The sequence below is a fragment of the Pteropus medius genome, unplaced genomic scaffold, assembly GCF_902729225.1.
Source record: "Pteropus medius unplaced genomic scaffold, Ma_sr-lr_union100, whole genome shotgun sequence".
Taxonomy (NCBI): domain Eukaryota; kingdom Metazoa; phylum Chordata; class Mammalia; order Chiroptera; family Pteropodidae; genus Pteropus; species Pteropus medius.
This window is the reverse complement of record NW_024342471.1, coordinates 15,407,037-15,426,455: the sequence shown is the minus strand read 5'-3', so window position 1 is coordinate 15,426,455 and position 19,419 is coordinate 15,407,037. Positions and strand designations below refer to the sequence as shown.

The window sequence follows — 19,419 nt, the reverse complement described above, 5'->3', positions numbered from 1 at the left end:
ATGCTTCCCTAACCTTGCATCTAAGTTGCACACATCTAGCATGAGATCATTCTCATTTTCCAACGCCCCGCACTGTGCATTGCTTTATACCACTTCCCCTTACTGAATTACCCTGAGTTGGTGGCCCTCGTAGGAAGGGCCAGCCACCTCTCCCCTTGAGTCCCATCCCAGCTCCACAACCATGCTCAGCAAGGCTCTCCTTGGGCTTTAGTTGGCCCTGAGGCAAAGTGGGGATGATGCTTCCAGCCCCATTCCCTGTGAAATTTTGGAAGTACCCCTGAGATGCATCACCAGGAAAGCGGTCTCTCTGGGCAGAAAATGAGCCGAGCCACTGCACTGGGGCTCCTGCGGCCCCTCCCAGCACTTCCCGTACCAAATCCGCCATGGCCCTGTTTGGGAGCTTAGTGAAGCAAGTCGCATGCTTCCCCTGGGCTTCCTGCCATTTTAGAGGAGTCCTTATAGGGTCTTTGGTTCCCTCCAAAACACATGGGGCGGGGGACGTCCCACGGTCTCCCAAACTTGACCATGGTCCCGCCCTGTTCAGTCCTCCCCTGGTCCCACCCGCTGGCCCCACTCACCATAGGGGCTCTCCACTGAAGCCCCGAGGGGCGCGTTCACACTGACCATGGCCGAGCCCACCCAGCTGGAGACCCGGGGGCATGGAGGAGCCTGGGCCCCACACACAGCGGCAGTGGGAGCCAGTCCACCAGGAAGGCAGTGAGCACAGCCAGCTGCCACCGCCCGGTTATCTTATTGATTCTTCTAATCACCCAAGGTGGGTGGATACGTTAAAGAGTAACCAGTCTCTTAGGGAACCTGCGGCTGGGGACTGTCGCTGTTACCACGGCAACAGCAACCTGGCCAGACCCGAGGTCCACTTGGGCCCCAGTCCTGCACTCGGGTTGAGGAGACCTGCAGCCAGATGTAGGGGATACCAGCTCCTCCACCCCCAACTTGAGGAAAGGGACTGGCCAGGAGGGGCTAGGGAGGTGAGAGTCCAACCTGGGTTGGGTTTTATGACTCTACACAAATGGGTGTGGCATGAGGTGGGAGGGAGCAGGAGAGGAGAAAAGGAGGAGGGTGGAGGACTGTATGTATTGAGCGCCTACTGGATGCTAAGAGCTGTATACAGGCATTGCCATGTTTAAATTTAACCTTGATGGGGCAATTGAGGCACAGAGAGGAGGTGCTTGTTTAGAGTCTCACAGCTGGTACATAGAGGAGCTGGAATTATAACTCCTCTTCATCTAACATGTATTTATTGAGCACCTACTGAATACCAAGTCTTGTGCTAGACTCCAGTGGTATAGAAATGAGCAAATCATCCCTGCACTCATGGAATTTATAGACTAATGGAGGAGAAGGGCATCCATCAGATAATATTAAATATATCATTACAAACTGGTGAGTCCTATGAGGGATGGAGAAATGCAGGTCGGCTCCAGGCCCACAGATGAAAAGCACTCCGCCTGTCCGCTCCCCTGGTCCACTAATCTCCTTCCCCATTAAAAAACTAACCTACTGCCGAAATCTGCATTTTGATCTCTGAATGCAGAGCCATCTTGCTTTTTAGCTCTCTTGAATACTAGACACCTGCTACGTGGCTTTTTAGGAAACAGTCCCATTTCTGTTGTCCCAATGTTGGGTCTCACGGCCTGATTTGGGATAACGAAATCAAGGTCTTCGTTATGTCAGAGCCCAAATGAAAAGCAGTAAACCTTGGAACTCAGAAGACTCAGAACATCCCTGCCCCACCATTGTCTTGCTATATGGTTTTTGGTAAATGATCTCATTTCCCTACAGTAATACCCACCTCGGGCACTGCTCCACTCCTAAGACAGCTGACGGATTTCTCTCTGTCCACAGTCTCCTTTTTTCCAGTGCTATTGCTCTGGTCCCCTTTTGATGGACACTGGGATTGTTTCCAGTCCTTTATTCCTTCCATTTTCTCCCTGCCTGCCGCACCTCCCTGTCTTCTTTTCCACCCGTCCACTTTAAAGTCACAGCCTATTATCTTAGTTTCTCTACTGCTTCTCTCTCGGTTCCTTTCTTTCTAACCACCTGACAAAAATCTAAGCCTGGATAAATCTAAGTGCCTTGCATTTTTCATGCCTGTTCGCCAGCAGCCAATCTCTGCTGAGAGGAAAAAAAAATCACCTAGAAGACAGATGAGGGCTGCCATAGATTCATGACCACCAACTCGGTCACATTAGTGACCACGTGACGCAGAGCTTCTGCCTCGGTCTGTTCTCGCTGCTCTCCTATTCTTTATATCAAATCTTTCCTCTCCTCCAAACCTTTCCCATTCTCATCCCTGAAAGGATGAGATTTTACCTTTTTCGCAGAGGAAACAGATGCCTTAAACCTGGACCTGCCTCAACTCCCCAGTGAAATTCACCTACATTTGCACTTTGCTCACTTCCTTCCATTCAGATCTGCCCGGTCCGCTCCCTACCTCTTCCCGCTGCTCAGGAGCCCCACGTGACCATGTATGATTTCTCCTTTATAAATTCAACCTCTCCCTCTTTAGATTTTTAAAGTTAATTTTATTGAGGTATAATTTACATGTAATAAAAATGGACCCTTTTTCAGTGCACCATGCTATGAGTTTGGGCAAATGTATACACCCATGTAACTATAACCTTAATCATGATACAGACATTTCCATCACCCCTGAAAGTTCCCTTTATTCCTCTGCAATGAATACCCCAGGCACCTCTCACTCCAGGCCATTACTGACTTGCTTTCTGTCACTCCAGATTAGATTGGTCTTTTCTAGAATATCGGAAATAGATAAGATGGCATTTATCCTTTTATCTGGCTTATTTTGTTCAGCATGTTTGTGAGATTCATCTATGGTCATGTCCTTTTTTCTTGCCAAGTAGTATTCCATTGAATGGATATACTGGAATTTGTTCGCCATCTACCTGGTGACAGACATTGGGTTGTCTCCAGTTTGGAGCTATTATGAATTAAGCAGGTATGTATATGTATGGACAAGTCTTCATGTAGACATATGTTTCATTTCTCTTGGATAAATTTCTAGGAAAGGAATTGCCGGTTGACATATATATGTTTATATATATGTTTATATATATGTATATATATGTTTAATTTATAAGACACTCCCAAACTGTTCAAAGTAGCCATACCATTTTGCATTCCTGCCAGTAAGGCGAGAGAGTTCCTATCTGCTCCACATGCTTATCACCATTTGTTGTTCTGTCTTTATAAGTTTAACCATGTGATGTAATTTTTCCTTTTGCTTCTGTTTGTTTCAAACTACTTTTATAAATGTAAAAGTCTTACATTCACATGTTAAAAATGAAAATTAGACAAACAGAACATAATAAAAACTAAACTTTCCTCTTACTTTAGATCCCACATTTCATTCTATTAAACTTTTAAACAAATTCTTGTATATATTTCCAGAAATTATGCATATATGTACACATATACACTGCTATGAACTGAATTGTGTCCTCCCAAAATTCGGATGTTAAAGTCCTAACCCTCCAATTTGTATCTGAAGACAGAACCTTATGGAAATAATTAAGATTAAATGAGGTCGTGAGGGTGGGGTCCTGATCCAATAAGATCTGTGTCTTTATAAGAAGAGATTTGAGAGAGTTTGCTCTCTGCCATATGAGGACATGGTGAGAAGGTGGTTGTCTGCAAGCCGGGAAGAGAGCTCTCACCAGCACCCAACCATACTGCAACCCTGATCTCAGGCTTCCAGCCTCCAAAATCATGGGAAAAAAAAAATTAATGTTGGTTAAGCCACCCGGGCTATGGCATTTTGTTATGGCAGCCTGAACTGACTAAGACATACATACAAATATAAATGCATATAAATACATGGAAACATATTAAACACACTTTTCTGTCATTTGCTTCTTCCACCCCCACCCTTAGTATTTGAGGGTGATCTCCACACCAGCACACCTACCTCATTCTCTTGAGTAGCTGTGTAGTATTCCACTGTGTGAATGTCCCATGAGTAATTTTACTGGCGTCCTGCTGCTGGACATTTTGGTTGTTTCCAAGCTTTTGCAATTACAAACAGTGACTGTCTTCATACATGTGTCTTGACCCACATGTGGGGAGCATATCTGTAGGACAAACTTTCAGAAGCAGAATCCTATCAATATTTGAATATACTATAATCTCTTTTATTAAAAAAAAAAAAACTCCCACAATAACTTCCTTCCCATCTCAGCTACTACATCTGCTCTCTCCTCCCTTTTAAATAGCTGTCTACACCAGCTCTATTTTCCCTACCTACAGCACTGCCTCCTTCTGATCCCGCCTTGCCACCCCAGACACACAGGCCACTTAGTCTTCACTGGTGAGTTAGAATGACTCCATGCCTAAACATTCAATGGCCACTCTACTGGACCCGCGGCAGAATGTGACAGTCGACTACTCCTCCTTTCAATGAGCTCTTCCCTTAGCATCCATTCTGCAATAGTCTTCCGGTTTCCTTCCTTCTTGACTATTCTTTTCTTGTCTGTCTCTTGACAGTTCATGGTTCTTTTCCTGTTCTTAAATACTACAGTTACTTGGGACTTAGTCTAGATTTATCTTTTTTTCTCAACCTATTATTCTCTCTTCCTACGATCTCATTCATTACGATGGCTTCAATAGCCATCTGTATACCTGTGACTCTCAATTGCGTACCTTCAACCTAAATCTCTCCTCTGGAGTCCAGATTCATATATCCAACTGCCTCCTAGATATCTCCACTTATATGTTTCACAGACATCGCAAAGATAATACACCCCTAATTACAATCTGGCTCTTTGCTTCTTTTAAAACTCCTTTCCCTATATTTCCTGTCTTGATAAAATGGCACCTTCATCTACTCCATTTCCAATACGACCAACCATTACAAAGACCCCCGGAATTCCACTTCCTAACATCTCAAAAATGGATCCACTTCTCTTTGTTTCCAGTGCCACTACCTTGGTTCTCACCTGGATTATCAAAATGGCCTTCTTCCCGGACCCCAGCATCCACTCTGACTCTCATCATATTTTTTTTTCCCCATTAATGTAGCCAGAATGATCTTTTCAAATGCAAATATGACATGTCATTCCACTGTTAGAATCTTGCTGTGCCTCCCCTATTGTCCTCAAGTGAAGCCCCAAGATTGTTCATGATTTGGCCCTGCCCTCCCTGCCTGGCATCATCTGACTCCCTTCCCCCCAACACCCAGCAGGTCTTCTTTAGTTCCTGATAGTGCCACGTGCTCTTTCCCCCAGCTTTCTACCCATTTGTCATCACTGCCTCAGGGACTGACCAGCTTCTGTTCTTCATCAAAAAACATCCCCCTACAGGAAGACCTATGTGATGCTTTTGTACTTCCCTGTTCTTCTCCCAGGTACCACTTCCGTTATAATAATGTATCTGTATTCATCTTCTATTTAATGCTTGACTGTCCCACTAGAATTATAAGCTCTGGGAATACAAGAACACTACAGATCTCAGGCGTTGACAGACTTTCTGTAAAGGGTCAGTTAGAAAATATTTCGGGCTCTGCAAGATATATAGTCTTTCACAACTACTCATGTCTGCTGTGGAAGCATGAAAGCAGCCATAGGACATATAGAAAGAAATAGTCATGACCGAGTTCCAATAAAACTTTATTTACAAAAACAGGTGGTGAGTGAAATTTGGCTTGTGAACCATAGCTTGCCCACCCCTGATCTATATTAATGACCACTGTGCTTAGAGCTGACAATTTTATAGCACTCACTATGTGCAAGGCACTGTTCTAAGTGTTTTCCATATGTTCATTCATTTCATGTTTTGAATGACTTCATGAGGCAGATACTATTAGTGTCCCCATTTGCAGATGAGACTGAGAGCTCACAGTAACTTACCCAAGCACACCCAGCCACTAAGTTACATTGGTACCGAGGCAGTAGGGCTCCAGAGTCTATGCTCTTAACCCTTTTGGTTGGTGAATGAATGAACAAATGAGTGACCATATAAGACTGGGGTATGAAAGTCTTCAAAAAGTATAAAATACGACAGAGGTTGGAAAGTCGTTGCTACTGATTTCTTGCAAGAGAAGTTCCCCTTCAGTTGGAACTGAGCTTAACAAGCCAGGATACTAAATGCAACTCCTTTCGCCCCAGTCCTCACCCCCAGGTCTGCGTGTCTAAGGCGTGACCAGCAAAAGCAGGCACAAAAGCATTGTCCTTTCGTCATGGGCTCTAGTCAAAAGCACTATCAGAAATGGGGAACCCAGGTGGCCATCTGGAATTCCTACCCTACAATGCTTTTTTTTTTTTGCTCAATTTTCTCTACCTTTGTTCAATCTCTGAGTCTCTCCCTTATCAGTTAAGAGGCAGGAGAGTGAACAGATTAAGACAGCGGGCTTTTGAGTCTTATAGAGCAGATTCAAATCCAGCTTTCTCAGCCTCAGTTTTTATATCTGTAAAATGCGGATAGGAACAGTACCTATCACTTCAGATAGCTATGGCAGTTCCATGAGATGGAGTGTCCTAAGTAGCTCGTAAATGCCCATCACTGTTATTTTCATTATCCTGGTACCTAGGACACAGGAAGACAAAGTGAACAGTCAAAACAACACAAGATTTGGAGTCAGATGAAACTGAATCCCATGTCTGTTCTTTATTAGCTATGCGACCTCATGCACATCATTTAATTCAGGAGGTCACATGCCACTTAAGTTTCCAGAACATTTGGGAAATTGTTATAGGGTTGGCAAACCTTTTTTCCCCCAAATAAGAACATTAATAATTTTCTTTAAAATCTAACATTTATTATCACCATTGTTTTATAAATGAAAGAACATTTTAATGCCCCCCTCCCAAAAGAAAGTAGGAAGGATATATGAGAATAATGAACTCAAAACAGTATCCTTGTTTCTCTTGTTACACTTATTTCCAGCATTTGGAAAGGGACACTCGGTCTAAGCTTCATTTTCTCATCTGTCAAATGGGATAATAATATATACACACGCATGGCTGATCTAGCCGATGTGCCTGGAGCAAAGTAGGGGCTGATGAGGGGCCGTCAGCCCCCTCCCCCCGTCTTCCTCTCACTCCATCTCCCTCCGCTAATTCCCTTCTCTCCTCTTTGACCCTCCTGGGAGCTGACAGAGGGAGGGACCAGAAAGAGCCACTGCATAGGATCTCAAAGGACTTTATTGGGGCAGGGGTAGTGGTGGTGGTGGTGATGTTGACACGCCCAGGCTGTGGTCTAGGAATGACCAAAAGAAAAGAAAATTCACTCCTTCTGGAAAAATGTAGGTGCTCTGGGGAAAGTGGCCTGTTTTCATCCGCCAGGTAGGGAGAGAGCCCCAGCTGGAGGGCAAGGTCTGAGGGAGAAATTTTACTATCTCTGGAGACAAAAGGACTTTTGTGTGTTAATGGTGTCTGGGTGGGGTGGGGTAGGGAAAGGGGAAATGGTTAATGGGAATGAGAATGAGATTCTATAGGAGAAATAAAGAGCAAGAGAGACAGATAGAACTGGCAAGCAGATGCAAGGGAGAAACCAAAGCAGAGAGAGTGAAAGCGGAAAAATACAAGCCTTGAAAGAGAGAGTTCCCTTGGGCCAGAAAGACTTTGGTTTTCGCCTCTCAGTCCTGAGTGCTCAGAGAGGTGTCTGAAGGGGCGTCCGAGCCTGAGCTCCGACCTGGTGCCTTCGCAGACGAGCTGTGCAGCTCCGCGTACCCATCGATGAAAGGGGGCCCTGGGCCTTATGGTGTCTCCAGTAACACGAAATAGGAGTGAGGTGTCCACAAGCTAATTTCAATTATTTTTTAAAAGCTCGGACCCGAAATGTTCCCTACTCAGGGATTTTCAAAGGCTGCCCAGAGCTGGTTGGCTATTGTTCCATGAATGAAGGTGGGTGGCTGGCTAAAGGGTATTTAATAAATGCCTTTTATTGGATGGACACAGACTTGTAAGGTTGAGGCCTGAGAGTAAAACATTGCTGTGGCCACCGCCCCTCCCAGCCCTGGCTCTCTGGGGACTGAGTCAGTTAAAGACACAGGACTCTTTCCTGAAAACTCGAGAAAAGAAAGATGCAGCCGAGGAAAGAAGAAAGGCGAGGAGGTCGTTTTCTGCGGGTACACGCTAGACATTTAGAAAATGGAACCAGAAGGGGAAGATCAGATCAGCGGAGCGGGCCCGTTTCATGTCTTTAAAGAGAAAGAATTATTCCTCGACCCAGTCCTTGGGGAGGGACCCTTGGAGGGTTAGGCCCAGCTGGAGACCCGTCAGAGCCCAGGGGAAATTCAGAACCACAGGAGCTTGTTGGATTTGGACCCAGAGAAACACATGTTGTTATTGCAGTTGCCTTGGTAACTGGGGGGGCAAGCGGAACACGGCCTCCCCATCTTGTACGGTGCCTCACCAATCCAGTTGCCCCTGGAAGAGAAAAGGTCCCAGAAAGATGGGGTCAGGGGACAGAGGAGACTGAGCAACCCTCACACAGGTTTCCAAATCTCAGCAGCACCACTGACTGGCCGCGCGTCCTTGGGCAAGTCATAGCTGCAAGCCTCGGTTTCTTCATCTGTCAAACCAAGAGACGACTTCTCCCCAGCACGGGGATGTAGCGAAAATGAAATAACAGAGCCACGTGTGCATGCGCCTAGCACCGTGCCTGGCAAATAAGTGACTCCCCAGCAAGGGTTAATTTTCTCATTCCTTCCGCCCCGCTCTCTACCCCGACTCAGGCGGATCTAAGTGTCAGTCCTGGTCCTGGATTCTGCCACCTGCGAGTTGGTGACAGAATAAACCACCTCGTTTCTTGCATCTTGATTTTATTCTCTGAATAAAACAAATAAATAAAATGGTGTCTGTAAACATTATGTAAAAACACTTTGTAACTTATAAGAGTACAACTACACAAATGAGAGCTCGAATAATTAATTAGACGATGAGTGTAATTTAATCATGGTGGTGGGAGGGGGGGTGGGGGGGTGAGACATACCCCTGAAGCCTTGTCAGGGTCACTGTTGTTTATTTCTTAAACAGCCTTATCCCAAACCCATCCTACCAGCTCCTGAGTTAACCCTTGCAACGGGCCACGGTCTTTGCGGGGAAGGGGAATAGGGAGCTATTGCTTAATGGGTACCGAGTTTCTCTTCGGGGTGAGAAAAAAGTTTTGGAAATAGTGGTGGTGGTTGCACAACATTGTGAATGTAACGAATGCCACTGAGCTACACACTTAAACATAGTTAAAATGGCAAATTTGATGCTATATGTATTTTACTACAATTTAAAAAAGTTATTAATGTAATATCCCAATATCCCAAGACCCATTGAACTGTACACTTCCAATAGGTGAGTTGTATGGTATATGAATTGTATCTCAATAAAAGCTGTTAAAAAAAAAAAAGGAACACCACACACCAGTTCCTCATCAAGAACTTTCAGTGGCTTCCCATTGCCTAGGCAAGGGTTAGTACATTTTTTATTTTGGAAAGGGCCAGACAGTAAATACTTTAGGCGTTGTGGGCCAGATGTCTCTCTCACATGAAAGCAGCCACAGATAATATTAAGTGAATGGCGCAGCTGTGTTTCAATAAAATTTTATTTACAAAAACAGGCAGTAGGCCGGATTTTGCTATGGGCTGTAGTTTGCCAGGCCTTGGCTTCCAGAATCACATCTACCGCTTTTGGTCAAGGCATTTCAGAAGGCCCCAGCAGCACGTGGCTCCAGCGTACACACTTCACCTTCTCACGACTCTCTCTTCTAGCCCAGCTCCCTGATTTCTCTTCTCCCTCTTTCTCCTCTAAAGGTCTAAAATCGTGCCCTTAGCTCTTTCTTGCTTGTGGCTGCCTAACAGTCTCACTATTGGCCCACAGTGTTCGTTATCTTTGCGAATCCTGGTTTTCTCACACTTCAAATGAACACTATTCTTGGGCAGAAATGGAATCTTTTGTTCTCCAAAAGTGATTGTTGAGTGACTATGAGTAAAGTCAACCAAAGTACTTAGAAAAGTATGCATTTCTGGTTTCAGATGGTACTCATTCATTCATTCATTCATTTATTCGTTCAGCACTTCCAGAGCACCTATTGGGCATCAGGATTTGTGCCAGATGCTGTAAGTACACAGTTTTCAAAAAGTCTCCCTGAAATTTGGGGGTGGGGAGAGTGGGTGGTGGAGACACCAGGAGTGATGGGATCAGAGTAATTCCTTTTTATTTAATTTAAAACTTGGAAAAATGTTCTACTGCTTAAAAAACCAAAGGGTTGACATCACTGTAGTAGAAGGATATATGGAGAAATGAATAAGATCTATTTCCCACCCTTGAAGACTTTATAACCTAGTTATAATCACGGCCAACATTTATTTACCATGTAGTATGGACAACAATGCACTATGAGCCTCTGGAGCCAGGCAGTATTAGCTCTATTTTAAAGGAAGAGATAACATGATTTACCCAAAGTCATCAGCGTGCCCTTGGCAGAGCTGGGAATCCAACTTGGGTCTGGTAATGACAATAAGAACCAATACTTGCTCTGAATTTCTTATGAGCCTGGTGGGGGCGAGGGGCATGTTGCCTGGGTCAGCTCACTTAATTCTCTTAACAATTCTATGAGTGGAATATGCACCCACTTTGCAGATGAACAAACAGGCATAGAGAAGTGAAGTTAAATTACGATGCAAATTCTGACAGTCTTGATGCCAGAGTCTAAACATCTTAACAACTATACTGTTAATACTCAATGACGCAAGAACTTAACATATCAGCAAACAAACTGGAACAATCCCTTAGGCTGTTTGTAACGAAATTTGGTTATTGTAGTTTTGTTGTCTAACAAAGCTAGGCTACAATATGGTACTTTGTCAATAGGTGTTACCATCTAACGAAAAAACAGAGAATTAATGCTTAGACTACCAGTGACTTCCAGACCATCAGCATAGTACAGTAGACATAACACGAGACTTGGAATCAAAAGGCTTGTGTGTCAAACAGCTCTGCTACTTATTGGCTCTGCGACTTCTGGTAAATCACCAAAAGATACCTCTCTGATCTTCAATTTCTGAATCTGTAAAAAAGAAAAATATTTTCCCAGGGTCCCTCCCTTTCTCCTTCCTTCTTTCTCTCTTTCATATCTTCAATGAGGTAATAAGGTGAAAGTATTTTGTAAATGATCAAGGGTTACGCGAGAGTAAAAAGTGGTCGTCATTATGTAATTTTGAATTATTCTGGTTTCTGTATGAGAACCTGTAATGGTTTGCAAGTTTGTATACTGTTTGTCGGATGGGAACTTCCATTTCCCTTTCTCCATGTTTCCAAGAGACTGGAGCATGAAGGCCACTTCTGCATGACCTCTCTCCCACCAAGCTGACTGGAGAGTCTGGAAGAGTCTGATTAGCTGAACATGCCATCTATCCTTCCTTTCCTTTGGGATCTGCCTACCTGCAGGGAACATGTGTTCTTGATTGTTCTATTTCTCGTGGTAAGCTTAGAGGGCACTGCCCTTATAGCAAGAGGCCTGAGGTTGTTAGTGTTGCTCGTCAGTGGATATGCAGGTCTAATTCAATACTGAGGTATTTGCAAGCCTGCCTGGCTGGCAATGTAAGACAGATTCCCCGCTATTGACTTCATCAGTAAGACTCACCTCAGTCCTTTATCTCCCAGTTGATTCTGAAACTTGGGCAAAGAAAAAGGATTCTTATTGGACTCTGAAACTACCCACATATATGGTATTGAGGTTACTTAGAATAGAGAAAGGCGGGGTGTCCTCTTCTTTGAATTCTGCCCACTCTACCTCACAATCCGCCCTCCTGCCCCAGAGCCCCTTCTGTCTCAGTGCTGCACTTACTTGATGGCGTAGTTGCAGACCAGGTACACCGCCTGGTGCCAAGTGCTGCCCCAGACACTGATGCTGCCACAGGTGTGGATGGCACAGCCCAGCCGATTGGAGGATGCCCATACCATCTGGGGAAGGACAAAGATGGCGAAGCTGTGAGAAGGAGTCAGTGGGGCGCAGGATCCTTGGGGTTGGGAGGCTCCCAGACTTCTTTCAGGATGGGTGCATTAAGTGAGGTCTACCTGTCTCAAGGTGAGGGGGCTGGAAGCATATTGTACTATCGTGTTTCTCAAACTTCATTTTTTTCTACAACCAACAGTAAGGAAAATTTTTCGTAATGTTACCCTGTGCACAAACACACACGTACACAAAATTGGAACAAAAATTTTATGAACCAATATTTAATTTTATCATGTGTGAAATGTGCTAATATTTTTTGTACTGTTTTATTAGGTTTTTGTCTTTTCTTTTTTCCTAGTGACCACTGTTTGAAAATTGTTGTTGTGTTGGAGGTTAAAATACCAACTTGGGAGTTAAACAGTCTTGGGTCAGAATCTCAGTATCACTAGCTGTGTGACTTTCACCAAATCACTTAACCACTCTGTGCTTCAGTTTCTTCTTTGGTAAAATGGAGATAATGATACCTCATGGGATGTCAGGAAGGACATTTGATTTAGGCCTTATGCTTCCTAGAGGGTCTCATATTTACATTTTTGATGTTAACTCCAAAAGAGTCATAGAAAGACCAACAGGACTAAAAGAAGATATTTGTCATACAATTAGAAGTTTTTGTCCAATTTCTTGCAACATTATATTGCATTGTATTTTTTATGCGTGATAAGTATTAATATATTCAATATTAGCACTCGAAATATACTGTGATTTTTGTTACTTTATTTTGGCATGTCTTTTTAAGCCTTTCTAAGTAGAAGCCTTAGAAAACAAAATACTAGCAAATGTTGGGACCTATTAAATTCAAAAGCCTTCTTGAACTTGTCCTACAGCTCCATTTTGGGGTAAAAAAAAAACTATCATTCCACCTATGACACTCGAAACCAGATTCAGGTCAGCTCAACTCAACATACATACAACTTTCCAGGAACATGCTTATTATGTAAAAGAACATCCACAGGGGGCTCTATTTTATTTGTAATTTCTGTTCCACTACATTCTTTTTTATCCCAAGGGACCAAGATTTGCTCTCCCATCAGTCCTTACTCCCGACAAAGGGGTACCTGGGTGTAGTGGGAGCAGACAGGGCCACTGCAGTGCCAGGGGCATTGTGGGTTACAGTCTTTTGGGGCCGGAAACAAGTAATGTCGCTTCTCCTCAGACCAAGACTTCACGAGATCCACCACTGAGCGGTGCCTGGGGAGGCAGAGAAGATGGAAGACGCTGGGTGGGAGAAAGGAAAAGCCTCTCTGCCACCAGCCTGCTTGGCGACCTCGTCGAATGACTGACTAAGTAAAGGAAGGGCAGAGGGTCACTCACCGGCCAGAATGGATGGAGAGATTCTGTCCCACGTATCTCATCAGCTGTGAGGGCCCGTGGGCCCAGATGCACTGGGTGGCCCAGGCCTTGGCAGACCTGGCCAGCCGCTCGTCCCAGACCTGGGGAAACAGAGGCCATGAAATTCCCCAGGGGAACAACCACCACCATCACAACAGTGTCCAGAGATACACGTTTACCTGGCACCATTACGCCCGAACCCTGAAACAAATCCACTTGACAGCTTAGGAAACTGAGGCTCAGAAAAGGTTTGTGACTTCAAGGTCAACAGCAAGTCCACATCAGAGCCGAGATGCACACCCAGGTCTCTGGCTCCTAGTATGGTGTCCTTATCCCCCTCACTGGACTTCAAGCTTTGGGGCTGTGCTGTGAGCAGAGTCCTGGGGTTTTGATCCAGGAGTTCTCAGCAGTTCCTAGGAGTGGCTGAGCCCAGAGTGACGAGAAGATGACTGATTTTATTATAGCTTATTTTTTTTTACCTTACTTATTGTATTTTAAAAAATGAATTTGACATTAAAAGTATTTAATTCAAAAGGTTTTTTTTTTTTTGAATAATGAAGACATGCACACGTTTAATATGTAAGATGTCCAAAGGAGGAAAAGTGGAAAGGCTCTCATTTCTATCCTCCACCTGTCCTTGAAGTCACTTGTCCCCTACAGGGTGTGAGGAGTTAGTGGTGAGAACTGTGGTTGGAAAGAGAGGTTGGTGAGAACAGATCGTTTAAGGCTTACCTTTGCTCTGAGTTTCTTAACTCTGAGCTTCCTGTGCCCTCTTCCAGAAATATTCTATACCTGTACAAGCATACATATCTATATCTATATGCATGTGCACACATATATAATATATGCACATATATGGTTTTTACACATAGTGATATATGTATAATAATATATAATATATGTGTATGTATATTATAAATGGCAGCATGGCGGACATTCAGACATTCTATCTGGTGTTTCTCTTTTTTCTTTGGAAACTTTCTCTTTTCACTTAACAAGATAGGTTATCTTAGTGATTATTCCACATCTGTAGATTGAGAATACCCTTCTTATCCTTCGCAACACCTTCATCATTTTCCAATGCATGAATGCTCCAAGTTTTATAATCTGAAAAAAGCATCACTTAAAAAAGTGCTAGTTCCGCTCTAGCTCTGACTTCCTGGGGTCCTCTAAGATGTTAGTTGTTCATTCAGCAGATATTGAGCAGTATTGCTAGGCACCAAGGACTCCGTCTAGCAAGGAGATGATATGTGAGACAATCGTTACAATCCTTGCAGGTGTGAGAACGTGAAACAGAGGACTGGAACTTTCCTGGGGCTGTGGGAGAGGAAGGACTCCTTGAGCGAGGGTACTTGTCTTGCGGACAGAAGCCAAGGGCACAGCTAGTGAAGAAGAAATGGAGGTGCCAAAAGAGGGGTGCAAACATCTCCCGAGGGTTGTCTGACTCATAGTCTTTTAGGAAAGCAGAAGAATGTCTCTTTCATGCTGCAAAGGGGGTAAACTGAGGGAAGGGGCCTGCTAACATCAAACCTACACTCATTGACCCTCCCCAAGGTCCCTGGTGAGACATTTAGCTCTCTCTGCTCCACAATGAATGCCATACATAATTAAACGCCTGTTGGAGTGAGTGCCTTGCACATACAACTGGTGCTCAATAAATGTGTCATTTGTTTGAAAATGGAGGGCTTTCTTTCTATGTGCCAGTTGTGGTATTAATAAATGAATGAGTCAGTCAATGAACAAATAACTGTTCCCCCACCGCTAGCTGTCTGCCATTCCAGCTCCAATCCCTACCTCTTCCCAACACCTTATCACTGCCTGACATTATAATCTCTATATATTTTGTTGTTGATGTTTGTTTTCTATCATCCCCACCGAAATGGAAACTCCATGAGGGAAGGGCTTTCGTCCATCCTGTTCTGGGCAATGTCCACCAGGCTTAGCATGCTGCCTGACTCTAAGCAGCATTAGCATGTAAGTAAACGGACACTTTGCAAAAGAATTTTCAGACTGTTGAGTAGCAAGTCTTAGAGAAGGGGGACCGGCAATGTCTTTTCCTCAAGAAATCTGTGGATGAGCTGGAAGCTTCTCTCCCCAGGCTGGTTTGGGACAATAGTCCTGGAGGAGGAGCTGTGATAGAGAAAGCTTCCCTCCTTCACCCTGGCTGCTGCGAGGCTGGGGTGACAGCCACCGGCCCTGCCTCTCTGAAGGCAGACATTCCAGCTTCCCCTGATGGCAGGAGTGCTGGTTTTCCTCATCTGGAGACCTCCAGCTACCAGTCCCCCAAGGCTCTAAACTCTGCCTCTCCAGTCTTGCTGAGGATGGTCTGGTGTGCCCATCACAGCTCTGGGGCAAAGAGATCTTAGCAAGGAAAGCTCCAGCCACCCGCCTCCTGCAGATCCCCAGTGGGGGCCCAAAATTCTTGGGCAGGGTATTGTGTTGGTTAAGGCCACAGCCTTTAGCAGCGGCAGACCTGGGTTAGAATCCCAACTGGATGACCCTGGGCAAATTAACTCTATGTATCTCAATTTCTTTATTTGGAAAATGAGAATAATCACTTCCATCTTGAGGAAGAGGCGTGTCCTCAGGGTTCTGTGAAGTGCCTGGCACACAGTAGGTGCTCCATAAGTAGCAGTCCTCTGTCCCTGACTCCCCGGAGGACCTGTGCAATTGCCTTAGTGTCCTTATCCTTAAAACAGGCAGATTAATTCCTGCCCTTTCCACGGGGTCCAGACAACCCAGATACTGGCTAGCGGGGCCAGGCCGGTGAATGGTCCAGCCCTTCCAGGACATGTTGAGACAAGTGGCATTTGCTGGAAGGGGCACTGGGGAGGGCATGGAGACTCACCATATACTCCATGTTGGCAGCAGGCGGGTGCACGCTGGCCCTGATGTGGTTGTGATAATCCAGTAAGGCACTCACGTCCCGGGCAGAGATGTAGCGCTTCTGCCGGTAGCGGGCCACCCCCAGGCCACTCGTGGGCCACATGGCTGTGCCCTCAGTCTGGGCCAGTGCCAGGGTGGCATTGGGCATTAAGGCGTTCACTGTCCGGCCTGCCCAGAAGAGCAGGCCTGCCAGGCCCACCGTGCCGGGCAGCAGGGGCATAGCTGGCTGGAGGGGTCAGGCGTCTGCCTCGTGCAGTACGAGCTGGCTGCCTAGAGGGGGTGGGCATGAGGGCGCCAACCCTGAGTGTTCTCAAGCATCGCCACCCATAGGATGCTAACCCTGGGAACTTGGCAAAGGTCTCCTAGCTCAGCTCTAGTCCATGTGCCCAACACCTTGTCCTTCCCACTCCAGCGGACTGAGTAGATTGGGCAACAGAAAGAAATGCACAGACAGTGGCTAATCTGGACCAGGACCTGGGGTGAGATGGGGTTACCACTTCGAAGCCAGGGCCCCAGCCCACCGGCCCAGGAGGCAGACAGCAGTCCTCCCCAGCCTGGACACCCTCTTCACCCAGCCCGCTCAGAATGGGCTCCTTCAGTGTCCTCGGACGGGCAGGGCCAACTTTCCCCAAGGCTTAGTGAGGGCGCTCTCATCCCAAGCTGCTGCGCATTCAAGATCGAGAGCAAGACGCAGAAAGAGCCAGACAACGGAGAATGAAAGAGGCGGAGAGAAAGAAAAATGAGAAACGGAGACAAAGAAAATGAGAGAGAAGAAAGAGATACAGGGAAAGGAATGAAAGAAACAGGAAGTTGAAAAGATACAAGAGGAAAAGAGAGATGATAGGAGAAAAAAAAAAAAAGAAAGAACAGAGGAGAGGGAGAGAGAAACGGACTCAATGAGAAGACAGCCAGAGGGGAGGCGAGCGCGTGGGAGAGCAGGCAGCGGGCTCCCCGGAGCGCGTACCCAGGATGGGCAGCCCAGGCGGGCGGCAGGAGACGGTGAGGAGGCTGGCGACCTCTGCAGACACCCTGGCCCGCCTGGCAGCCCGGCGACTTTAATGGTCCTCTGGGAGCTGATGGCATCTGACGTGCTGGGCTCCACAGCCCCCTCCCCTTTCGGCCAGGCCGGACTTGGACAGGAGGTTCCGCCCACTGCCCATTTGTGGGCTTTCCTCTCCCGCCCTCTTGAGCCTCTGCTGTTCCCACTTCCACCTGGAGCACGCAGGGCTGGGGCTAGACTTACCGGTCAGGACAGGGATGTGGCACTGGCAGGGATTCCAGGGGGAAATACCACTCCCCTTAGAAGACTCCAGATCCGGACGTTTCTCTCTGCCTCCTAGACCCCAGCATATTAAGGCCACCTTGCTTCAGCGAGTATTCTCTGTTTTCCCTACGAAGCCCTCTGGCCTCAGAGCAGGCAGTTAGTTAACATGACCCCATCTCATGAGCATCTGCTATGTGCCCGGCCCAGGCTGAGTGCTTTGCACACACAAACTCAGCAAACTCTCATAAGCAGATACTATAGCCCCCCACTTTCCAGATAAAGACACCAAGACCCAGAGAGGTGAAGGAACAAGTACAAAGTCATGCCAGCCTGTCCACAATCGAGCCAGGATTCAAATCCAAGTCTGATCCAGGGCTGTGAGTATGTAAAAAGGGTGCCATGTTTGTAACCAGATCAATATGGATGCACAGGAAGAAAGCCTGGGAGTATGTATATTCACTAATATACAGCTCACACATAGCATCTCATTAATTAAGTTCATGGATCTGGGTTCAAATCTCCATACTTTCGCTCACTAACTGAGTAACTTGGGCAAGTCACTCAACCATTTTGTGTTTCATCTGTAAAATGTGAGTCATAATGGGACCTACCTAGAGCATTGTTGCACACATTAAATAAGTTAACATTTGTGGAGCACTCGGAAAGTGTCTGGCACACTGTGTGTACTTGCACAAGCATGTATGTGCTTATATGTTATGTGTCGGTAAGCACACGTGTATATGCATTGCTTATGATGGTTTGTGTGTCATATATATATGTGTACTGATACATGCATGATCATGCTGGTGTGTATATATGATGAGCATGCAGGTGTGTATGTTTGTTTCAAAGCTTCTTGAGTTGCTGTCCTTCTGGGTTAAGAAAGTTTAATTTTCTCCTCTCTGACTAATTGTGTTCTCCACAAATAAGAAGTAATACTTTTGTAATGAGGGGGGTAGACTTACAAGATAGATATTATATAAAAAAACAAAGTAGACACATCTGTCAGCGATCAGCCTCCTCCTCCAGTGACCTCTGAGAGTACCCAGGCAGAATCAGGTGGTGATGCAGGGCTGGAGACTGGGACCGGGCCCCCGAGTGGGGTCCTCCCCAAACACATGGAATTCTCACCCCGGGCAGCCACCCGGCCTCCGCCTCCATGGCCCAGACAGAGCCTGCTGCCAAAGCACACACCTTTCGGCTAGAGCAGCTTCCCTCAGCCCAGGCTGAACACTGGGGGAGGTGGGGTAGGCAGGCAGTGAGGAGTGGGGGCTGCCGCCCCTGACCTCTGCAGGGCTTTCCCACCATCCCAGAAGGTCAAGAGAGATTGGCTCAAGCCAGCCCCCATCTCTGCCTCTATCCAGTATGCTGGATGTCCTGGGGCAAGTCCCTATCCTTCTCCGGGTCTCAGATGCCCCATCAGAGAAACTAAACTAAGGACTCTTCTGCCTCCAGCAAGCCGGGAACCATGGTACACCAGGGGGAGCTCTGCAGCCCAGGGAAGAAGACGAGAATGGCTTGACACTTAGGAACCCGGGAACATCAATGATTATGTCTCATTCTCTCAGAATGCTTAACACAAACTTCTCCCGTGTAACTGGCATTTACATTCATTCACTTGTCCGCAGAGCTGCCTCTGAGGTAGTAACCCCATGCATTGTACTGATGAGGGTACCGAGGCACATGGAGCCTTGGTGTCTTGTCCTAGGGCCTGGAGCTTGTTTCGCGGTAAGTGGGGTTCTGGCCCTGAACATCCTCACGCATTTACAGAATGCACACACTCATCCACTGTGCACATACCACACACGTACATGCACGCACTCACACAAGCACACCCCCCTCTCACGAATCACAGAGACGGCCCATTCCCCCAGCCCCTCAGATCCTTTCTACTGTTCGCCCTCAGGCGCCCTTGTGTAAATATGCAGAAACCCACCCTTTACACATTTAATCAA

At 46.1% G+C, this 19,419-nt stretch overlaps 1 protein-coding gene across 3 annotated transcripts; it reads right to left on the bottom strand.

The window, feature by feature from the left end:
- Positions 1–7,160: 7,160 nt before the first annotated feature.
- Positions 7,161–17,302, bottom strand: R3HDML (R3H domain containing like). Of its 3 annotated transcripts, none has more exons than XM_039864387.1 (6): positions 17,165–17,302; positions 16,163–16,470; positions 13,297–13,415; positions 13,041–13,173; positions 11,818–11,933; positions 7,161–8,405 (listed from the first exon to the last, which is right to left on the bottom strand). In XM_039864387.1, the coding sequence occupies exons 2-6, from the start codon at positions 16,418–16,420 to the stop codon at positions 8,273–8,275; spliced, it is 759 nt and encodes a 252-aa protein (XP_039720321.1). In that variant the 5' UTR covers positions 16,421–16,470; positions 17,165–17,302; the 3' UTR covers positions 7,161–8,272. The 3 variants fall into 3 exon arrangements, with proteins under 3 accessions (XP_039720321.1, XP_039720322.1, XP_039720323.1); XM_039864388.1 differs by having other exon boundaries at positions 16,163–16,466; XM_039864389.1 differs by lacking the exon at positions 7,161–8,405 and adding an exon at positions 10,583–11,037.
- Between the last annotated feature and the right edge of the window lie 2,117 nt (positions 17,303–19,419).